This window comes from Ochotona princeps, chromosome 2 (assembly GCF_030435755.1).
Source record: "Ochotona princeps isolate mOchPri1 chromosome 2, mOchPri1.hap1, whole genome shotgun sequence".
NCBI classification, from domain to species: domain Eukaryota; kingdom Metazoa; phylum Chordata; class Mammalia; order Lagomorpha; family Ochotonidae; genus Ochotona; species Ochotona princeps.
In genome coordinates, this window is record NC_080833.1 from 93670559 (window position 1) to 93680401 (window position 9843).

At 44.3% G+C, this 9843-nt stretch overlaps 1 protein-coding gene across 1 annotated transcript; it reads right to left on the reverse strand.

Annotated features, from left to right (window-relative positions):
- Nucleotides 1-4909: 4909 nt before the first annotated feature.
- On the reverse strand, nt 4910-8825 carry LAMTOR5 (late endosomal/lysosomal adaptor, MAPK and MTOR activator 5). The gene is made up of 4 exons (XM_004581943.3): nt 8674-8825; nt 7996-8057; nt 5547-5664; nt 4910-5031 (listed from the first exon to the last, which is right to left on the reverse strand). The coding sequence occupies exons 1-4, from the start codon at nt 8706-8708 to the stop codon at nt 4971-4973; spliced, it is 276 nt and encodes a 91-aa protein (XP_004582000.1). The 5' UTR covers nt 8709-8825; the 3' UTR covers nt 4910-4970.
- Nucleotides 8826-9843: the final 1018 nt, after the last annotated feature.

A 9843-nucleotide genomic window follows, 5' to 3' on the forward strand; every position in this document is an offset into this window, starting at 1 on the left:
AAAATCTTGAAAATTCAACAGGAAATTGCCTTCATCCTCTTCACACCAACATTCCAGATTTTAAGCAAGTTTATTTTAGGCCAAAGTTGCTTTTCTTGTTTTATCTGGAAAATCTTCACATATGTATGCCTGCTCCTTTTTGAAAGCAAGGATCTTCTCAGGCTCTTAAAAAACAAACTCTGTCCTAATGTTTTTTTTGATGAAAGCCCTTTCAGGACAGTCTAGTCTTTGGGGAGGGTGTCCTTTAAGTGGGACCATGGAAAAAGTATGCAATTATGTGATGCTTGGAGATAAGGACCAAATAAACTTTGACGAAATCCATGCCTTTCAGAGATAGCACATTCCAGAAAACATTTTTAGTTCCTATCTGTAGGACTGATTGCTCAGTGGCATGTTAGTTACTCTTTTAAAGCAGGGCCATCTGTGATTCTAATCATAGGGTGAGATGAAACTAGGCTTGATACTGACAGCTCTGAGATGGAGGGTTGGGCTCCGTTTGGGAATGTCATTCAGGGCTGTGTGGTTTTCAGAGGCGAGCTACTGCACACCTCCTTCTTTAATGTGGGCACGTAAGCAGGAAACTAAGTTTTATTGAGAAATGAAGACTCCATTAGAAATTCAGCTTTGCCATTTTTTGAGTCCTTACCATTTTTAAGTGCTAGGTGACGCTTTCTTACGTGTGTGACCAGCACACTCACCCCAGCCCTCACCTGCCACTGTGAGTCCAAGGTATTTGCTTGCCAGTAGTTCCCAGATGTTGTCGTAAGTCATTGCTGCGGGGTTAACTGCATGCCATGTGGCTTCACAATGAAGTTTACACCTGGTTTCTTCTGGACTTTGTAGCTCTGAATACTTTCAAAGCTAAAATGTATGGAATGTTTTTGTAAGGTTGTTGTGAGAATAACAGTTGATACTAAAGGTGACTGCACATTATTTTTTTCTTTTTTTTTTTTTTGACTGCACATTATTGATTGGCCTATTCTGGTTAACCAGATGGGGGCTAATAGCAACAGCAAAGAATTCTAAACATTTTGGCATCTTTATCCAATGGACTTGATAAAGCTTTTAGGACCTTTAAGTAAGAATAGTTCCTTCAAGCTCTAGCCTTCTTAAAAATTAGTTATTTTATTTATTGATTTATTTGAAAGGTGGAAAGACAGAGACAGAAAGGTCTTCCAACCTGTGGTTCACTCCCCAAATGGCCACAACAACTGGGGCTGGGTCAGGATGAAGCTAGGACCTCATCTGGGTCTTCTGCATGGATGTCAGGTGCCCAAACACTCAGACCATTTTCTGATGCTTTCCCAGGCGTATTAGCAGGGAGCTGCATCAGAAGTAGGGCAGCCAGGACTTGAACCAGTGTGCTGATACAGGAAAGCAGTATTGCAAGCAATGGCCCAAGATGCTGTGCCACAACATGGGCCTACTAACTGCTCTAAAGCTGTTCAAGAATGCAGCACAGTTTCCTAATCACCACTATTACTGTCATTCCACTGGCAAGCAGAGCTAATGGGGGATTCTCAGCATTTAGGGACTTAAAGTTTTATTTATGTAGCATTACTATCTAGAATTAAGAGCGTTTATAGGGCTGGTGCTGTGGACAGGTTAAACCTCTTCCTGTGGCACCAGCATCCTGTATTGACACTGGTTCAAGTCCTGGCTGCTCCACTTCTGATCAGAAGATTGTCCAAGTCCTTGGGGCTCTGCATCCATGTGGGAGATTAAAGATTTTTAAAAAATCTTAATTGGAACAGATACACAGAGAGGAGGAGAGACAGAGGAAGATCTTCCATCCAGTGATTCACTTCCCAAGTGACTGCAACAGCCAGAGTTGAGCTAAACTGAAGCCAGGAACCAGGAGCTTCTTTTGAGTCTCCCATGCAGGTGCAGGGTCCCTAGGCTTTGGACTGTCCTGGACTGCTTTCCCAGGCCACAAGGATGGGAAGGGGGACCATCTGAATTAGAACTGGTGCCCATATGGGATCCCGGCATGTGCAAGGCAAGGACTTTAGCCGTTAGGCTACCACGTCGGGCGTAATAACTTTTTTAAAGAAAGAATTTTTATTGTTAGTTACATCTTTGCCTGTACTCGTCCGGTTCTTGTTCAAGAAAGTTAATCACAGCAGCCCTGAGACTCTGGTCCTTAACAGGCCTGTTTGCAAGGTTTGCTACAGGCTGGTATCCAGGTTCTTAGATTGCATGAGACTTCTTGCCATTCCCTAAATGATAAGAGTGGCTCACTGTGCAGACTGTAAACACTATGGTTTGTGGTGAATACAAACACATGTCTCCCTGAACTATGTTTGATATGTGCTCGCAGAAGAAGCTTAAGGGACCAGTCCCACTCATGGACTGAATCTAATGAGTTTCCCAGTTGGCAATGCCTCACAGGTGTCACAACTCATTTGCTTCAAGAATTAAGTGCATCTCGTGTTACTTTGCAGAAAAAGGATTCTTAGAAGCTTGCACCACCTGGTGTCTTTTGCCCCATCCGTCTTTTCCCTCAGCTAATTCTGTTTTACCCTTTTTTTTTTCAAGATTTATTTCATTTTATTGCAAATTCAGATATACAGAGAGGAAGAGAGACAGAGAGGAAGATCTTACGTCTGATGATTCACTCCCCAAGCGATCACATTGGCCGGTGCTGCGCAGATCTGAAACCAGAAGCCAGGAATTTTTTCCAGGTCTCCCGTCCCAAGCATTGGGCTGTCCTCAACTGCTTTCCCAGGCCACAAGCAGGGAACTGGATGGGAAGTGGAACTGCTGGGATTAGAACCGGAGTCCCTATGGGATCCCTGCGTGTTCAAAGTGAGGACTTAGCGGCCACCGCGCTGGGCCCGTATCCTGCTTTAATGAACAGCACACTCTGTCCTTGGAGCCCTGGTATTGAATCAATCAAACCTGATGTCTAGGCTCTCCAGAGAAAGAGGTTCTCTAGAGCAGGACCAAATTTCCAGGGAGAAAATGATACTGAGATTGGTTGATTCCAAGAAATTCGTGTTACATGATTATGGAAATTGAGAAGTCCAAGATCAGCTAGGGACCTTGGAGAGCTGATAGCATAATTCTGTGCCTGTCTGAGTCCCCAGGCCTGAAAACTAGGTGACTTGATGATGTAACTCCCATTCCAAGTCAAAGTCTAAAGGCAGGAGGATTCTTCCTCAGACCTTTATTTTGTTCTGGCCTTTGGTAGATTGCATGAGGCCCGCCTACTGGGGGAGAGCAGTCTTTACTCAGTCTACTGATTCCAGTGCAGGCCAGATCTTTGGGCACCTTAGGGCTCCGTTAAAACATGAAGGTAACTCTCTTAGACGTGGTCCTAGGAAAACCTATCATCCCTTCAGCTTCCTCTTCACAGCCCGGATATCGACCACCTTCAGCATTGAGTGTCCTGAATCCCCCCTGAAAGGGTGGTTGTGAGAAACTACTGAGAAAGATTGTTAATTTGTTCATTTCACTCAATAAGCAATTACCTTCTGTGTGCAAAACACTGTGCAGGACAGAGGGGTTCTGTTGTGAGTGGAAGGTAACATAAGATGTGGTGTGAAATGAGCAGGGACTGGAGGATTTTGTTCCGACTGCAAAGGTAGGCTTAGTGCTGTGCCTAGCACATAGTACACACTCAGGCAGTCACTAAACATTACCAGAAGGTCTCAACTTCAAACTCAGAGTCAAACGCAAAGTATCTCTGCTTTGTGCTAATTATCTTGCAGAGACTATTGTTCTTCAGCTTGGTAATACCCTGTAAGATTGAAGATTAAATTAACTAAATGCATACAAATTGCTTAGTATTTGTCTAGCATGTAGCAAAAGCTCGGTATTGGGTCTCAGAAGTTTAAGAATTGAGATACACAGATGAGTAAAAGGAAGTTTTTTTCCCTTGGAAGAAAAAATGAGCTCGGTCTAAAGATTAACTTTTAACTCCATTTTTATTATCACCTGTCTAAAACCCATTGTAAATAAGGTGCAGAATTCTTTAAAAGGTGCTATTCAAGTTCCTGAAGTTTGCTGCCCTTATAGTTTCCCCATACCTACTTCACAAACCAAACTAAAACATTCGCTGCCATGTAGATATTCCTTCTGGATTATCCCCCTTTTTTTAATATACTATGTCAGGTAAGTGCACTGAAAACACACACACACATACCTCCTGGCAGAGTTAAGACTAAGGGCTAGAGCCATGTCCTACTCAAAATCATGATCCTCACCTAGCACCATAGACATTGTAGATGCCTACTAGTTTCGGATAAATATTTTGAAAATATTTCTGTTGATAAATGTTAAAATGCTAAAGAACAACACTTGGAGGTCTTTTCTGCCTCTCTATGCAAATTCTTTTGTGAGCTATAAAAACCAACAGTGTTGATGCCTTATTTGGTGGCCTGTGTGGTTAAGAGGGCTGGCTATGTGTTGGGAGTCCTGACTCCCATTGGTGAATGCTAATCCCTTAGCTTTAGTTAGATGCCTGTAAAACAGGACAAATAAGAGCACCTAATATATGGGATTAATAATGAAAAGTGAATTTCTAGTACACAGCATTTTGTGATGTGAACCATTATGTTATGAAGAAAATATGCTTGATTTCAATATTCAGACACTTAAGCAGATGTAGATTGGGAAGCTTCAGAAAGTGGAAGTAGTTTAGAGACCTTTTTGAAAAAAATTATAATTTGATCATTTTAAAATGAACATTTAATAAGAGTAGATAATCCAGAAAAGAAAATCAAGATTTCCTTCAAACAGATTTATTCGACATAACAAAAATTGTAACACAAATAACTCGGATCTGCTTTACTACATGATCCTTAATAAAACTTAATAGATCTGTCCACACGGTGTGAAAAATCAACTACTGAAATAAATAGGATAGTGCGCAGTGCACATCAAATGAAGGGTCTAACTATGGGAACTTTACTCTTTTGTAACACCAGGACCAAGTTCCTGTGATAGGTGCGGAGAGCCGAGCAGAGTCAGGAGGCCATTTTGTGCACTGCCACTGTAATGCCATCATGTTTCTGGATCATAATGTTCCTGAAGGGCGAAGAGAATATTCCATAAAACATGACAAGCAGGACAAGATGTTGTCTGGTTTGTACAGTTTAAAAAAGCAGTGTATTTTGCAGCACACACAAAACATCTGGGAAATACAAATGTAAAATACAGAACTGAAATGAGTCTTTAATTCTTTTCCCAGACAACTACTGTTAATAATTTTCCTGGGTTTTTATTTGCACATATATACATTTTTTTTCTTTGTATAAAACCAATCACACTGAAGTTTTGCTTTTTTTTTTTTTTTTTTACTGATTTTCTCATTTCGTATTATTATGAAGACTCTGACTTGGAATACCTTTTGTATTTGTACTATTTTAGAAGTAGTTTCCACACTTTGATTGGTCTTTTATGCCACTTATTATTCTCCCTGGCAGGCTGACAGACATTAGCTTTAGAGATTCTTGTGTTTCTAGGAGTAAGGTATCACTGATGTGTACAAGCAGACCCCAGTCACATGTGCCAGGGAAAAGGGTCTGCTGACATCTACTCACCCGTTATCTGATTCTAGACACACCACAGGAATGTCTGTGGGGTCAGAGGTAAGCTTAGCTGCTTGCTGGGCTAGAACAGATATCACTCCAGCATGCTCATCTGACAGCGTCCCACGGCCTGGAAAAGATGATACCAGGCACTCGATCATCCACAAGTAAATACAGGAACAGTATCTCACGGAGTTTTTCAGACAAAAGCTTCAGTTCTTGGTCTCTTAAGTTAGGTACTTACATGAAATGGTTTTTCCCCATACACAGCTGATTACATCAGTGAGAAAGCCAGGCAACAGTCCTTAAATCAATAAAGCCATAACTGATGCTCCATTTTCAAAGTTATCCCCATCACCAACTGTAAACACCTTTCTAGACAGACAAGGAAGCTGCAATTCAACTCAGAAACCTTGCCAAAACCAAAAAACTTGAGAGGTAAGATTGACAAAAAGCAGCCAACAAGGGCAAGGGACTTGTTGAAACTAATTAATTCCTCATGGGAAATCTGATTTTACTGAGATCAATCTCAAAGGACACCAAGTCTTTACTGAGGAGCTGTGCTGTAAGATCACCTTGATAAAATGTGTGGACATTTCTGTGGGCAATTATTTCTGCTAGAATAAGCTAGTTGGTGGTTTTCAAATATCAACATAATTTTTAAAAATAAATATCAACATAATTATCTTATTGTTTGTTTTAGTCTATATAACAAAGCTTGTGTTCCAAGTGTAAGAATTGCTATTTACTGTATAATGTATTTCTGTACCTAACCTTGGTCAGGGAGTTGCCATGCTAGTCCTGCAGGGTCTGGGCATTTATTGACTTGGAGTAGCTGACTAGCACATGGAAGCGTTCTTGAAGGAAATCATTTAGTTTTGAGTTTCACATTTGATTTGTCTTTGTGATTGACAGTGAGCCTGTCAATCACTTCAAAAAATCTGCCTTTTTTCTCCAAATGACTGATTTGTGTGTAAAATATAATTGAGTGTTATACCTCTTACAGTTAACCTTCCAGCAATACATTCAGAGCTTTTATAAGCTTTTGCACTGGGAGGAAGAAGTGCTGGGCTCACAAAGTATTAGACTGCTTTTGAAATTTATCGCTCTGGACTTCCTTATCTGGGACTGCTATCATTTATTGAGACTTACAGGGGCGTGGTGCTTTATACGTATTATATAAGCTCATGGCATTGTGTCTTAAGAGGCTTTGGGGGCCAGGCGGCATGGCCTAGTGGCTAAGGTCCTCGCCTTGAATGCACCGGGATCCCATATGGGCGCCGGTTCTAATCCCGGCAGCTCCACTTTCCATCCAGCTCCCTGCTTGTGGCCTGGGAAAGGAGTCGAGGACGGCCCAATGCATTGGGACACTGCACCCACGTGGGAGACCTGGAGGAGGTTCCTGGTTCCCGGCTTCGGATCGGCGCAGCACTGGCCGTTGTGGCTCACTTGGGGAGTGAATCATCGGACGGAAGATCTTCCTTTCTGTCTCTCCTCTCTGTACATCTGACTTTGTAATAAAAATAAATAAATCTTAAAAAAAAAAAAAAGAGGCTTTGGCGCCTGATGCAAATTCTAGCTCATCTACCACCTTATGACCTTAGCAAGTTACTTAACTGCTGAGCCTCAAATCTTCTATCTACCTTCCAAGGTTGGTCCGAGGAATGAATGAGTTACAAGTATTATATGTAAGGCATTTAGTGTGGTGCCTGGGACAGAGTTAAGAGCATAATAACCTTAATTCTGCAATTGTTTGTTCAGTCTGGTGGCTGGCCCTGTGGTGTGGTGTCTGTGGTGCTGGCATCCTGTGTGCCACAGTTCAGATCCCAGCTGCTCCACTTCCGATTCGGCTCCCTGCTTATGACAGTGCTATGGAAGATGACCCAAGTGTGCTTGGGCCCCCGCCATCCCGTGAAGATCTGGAAGAAGCTCCTGGCTCCTTGCTTCAGCCTGGCCATCTGGTGAGTGAATCTGGATGGAAGATCTCTCCCTCTCTCCCTGTAATTCTTTCAAAAAATAAATCTTCTAAAAAACTGAAGAAAAACATCCTCTAAAGATTCTTTCGGTGTGAACAACTAGCAAATTAAACAGGAGATTGAACTCAGCAGTGTCTAGCTCAGAAACTTTATTCCCATGGTTTACTCTGTTAATGTATTTGGACTAAAACACTGTGCCCACCCACTGTGCAGGGATGTGTGGAAAGGCTCAGGAATGGCACACATGCAGCAAATGGTCAGTTGTGTCTTGATCCAATTTGAAATGAGTTAAATACTAGAACTGCAAGAAACATGTTTCAATGCACTGTTTTTACTATTTGGAGATCATCTCTTACCCTTTTGAAAAGTACCTAGGAAGTGGTCAGATTAGCAGAAATAAAAGCTAAAGAATGACAGCACCTCTGGCACCACAGGGCAGCATCAGATGCTGTGCTGTCCACCAAGGAGTTGGCACAGATACTTACAGCCCAGATTAAGTCCTTGTGAGTCTGTGCACAGGACTCCGACAATGGATGGATTCTTCATTCTAATTCCAGAAACAGGAGAGGGGAAGCAGATGGCATGAGGAAAAAGTGATGGAAACACAAGGGCCTGCCGTTCCATCAGGCGGACTAAGGGCTTTCCAGGGGGTGCTTCCCATCACCCCCACAACCCCAGGGCAACATCAGAGTTCGGATTTAAGCCAGCTGCCCGTGAAAGGATCTGCTAGGCTTTGGAAGCTATAGACATCGCAACAGTTGGGTTTCGGGGGCTTTAAAAAGTCGAGAAACGGGTAGGAGTCGCCTCCCGGAAGGTGGGAGGGTGGTGTCTGCCTGTGTGCCTGACGCTCCGGCAACTTCCAACTAGCAGAGCCGTGAACGCGCTCGAAGAAGTCAAGAAGCGCTTCAATAAAGCAAGGGCAGGGGACACTCAGGGGTGTGGGGGTAGACCGCTTCCGAACGCTCTCGCCTCACGGACCAAGCCCCGGGTTCGCTCCGCCAGGGAGGCTGCGGGGCTATTTCCCGTCGCCCGCCCCGCAGCGCAGGGCGTCCCGCATCTCGACTCCCGGGGTCGCGCGGCGTCTCCGAGCGGCGCGGCCGGCTCTCCCGCCTCTCGCCCGTTGTCCCGCAGCAGCAGCCCGCCGCGAGGCCCGCGCTACTCACGTGTCCTCCAGGTGCTGCTCCAAGGTCGCCTCCATCCCCTCCCCAGCTCAGAACCCCGGAACCCGTCCTGCCCCGAACCGCGGCGCGCCCCGGTCACGTGACGCGAGTCCGGACGGCGCCTCGGACGGGACAAACTTCACCACAGCACCACGTCTGAATTCTTCCCAGAGTTGCCGGCGGCCTGCAGAAACCCCCGACCTCGTACTGTGTCGGTGCATTTTATCTGTCAGGACGGTCAGGTTTGACATGGACGGTGGAACGGTGGGGAGAAGATACAGGGCCCGTGGGGAAGGGCGCTCCCAAGGACGAGGAGGCCCCAAGTGGGGCACTGGCAAAATGTGTCGGCAATTTTAACCCACACATCGATTCTTTGCTGTGACTGGGGCTCAGGAAAGTTTGGGGAAAGAAAGCAGCAGAGTGTAGGACCTAACTTCTAGGGAGAACTGGTGTGAGACTACCCTAAAAATGCTTGAGAAATTATAAAACGATGAAAAACAAGGGAAACTACCCATCCTCCCTGCGTCCTCAGATGACCACGAATCCTTTCAGAAGGTTGTGTTTCCAAAGATGTGCTTTAAATGGTTTGCTTCTTTCTTTCCTAAGCGAACTTGGCAGTATATATTGGACATATAATTCTACTGAGAACTTTCTCATAGAACTTAGCATAAATGCCTTTCTATTTCAACAAATACTTATTTTTTGTTAGCTGCAAACGATTCTATATTACAACTGCACTTTAACTGACTCGAACAACCCACGGTTATGGTGCAGTTAAATTGCAGCATCCCCATCCCCGCCCCTTATGGATATTATTACATTGCTGGGTGCGTTACCCCTAAGACACATCTTTGTGCAGATTTTTCTTTTTAAGTTCCCAGAAATGGAATGAGTGGGCCAAAGGATCTATTTTAAGGACCTTTTAGGCATAACTTGTCAGAAAGGAGGTGCCAACCCACACTCAGCCCTGTAGCACTGTGGTGAAAACAGGCGTGTGCCCCTAGGTTGTGCCATCATCCGTGAGCATCTCCTTCTGCCTTGCATTAACTTCCTCCAGGGCTCTCCCCTGGCTGACCAGGAGTTCAAGTCCCCTTTCATTTCCTAGGGTCCCACCACGTGACACATGTGTAGGGAGGGAAGCCTCATGGCATTGCACGACCGCCCCGTTTGGCC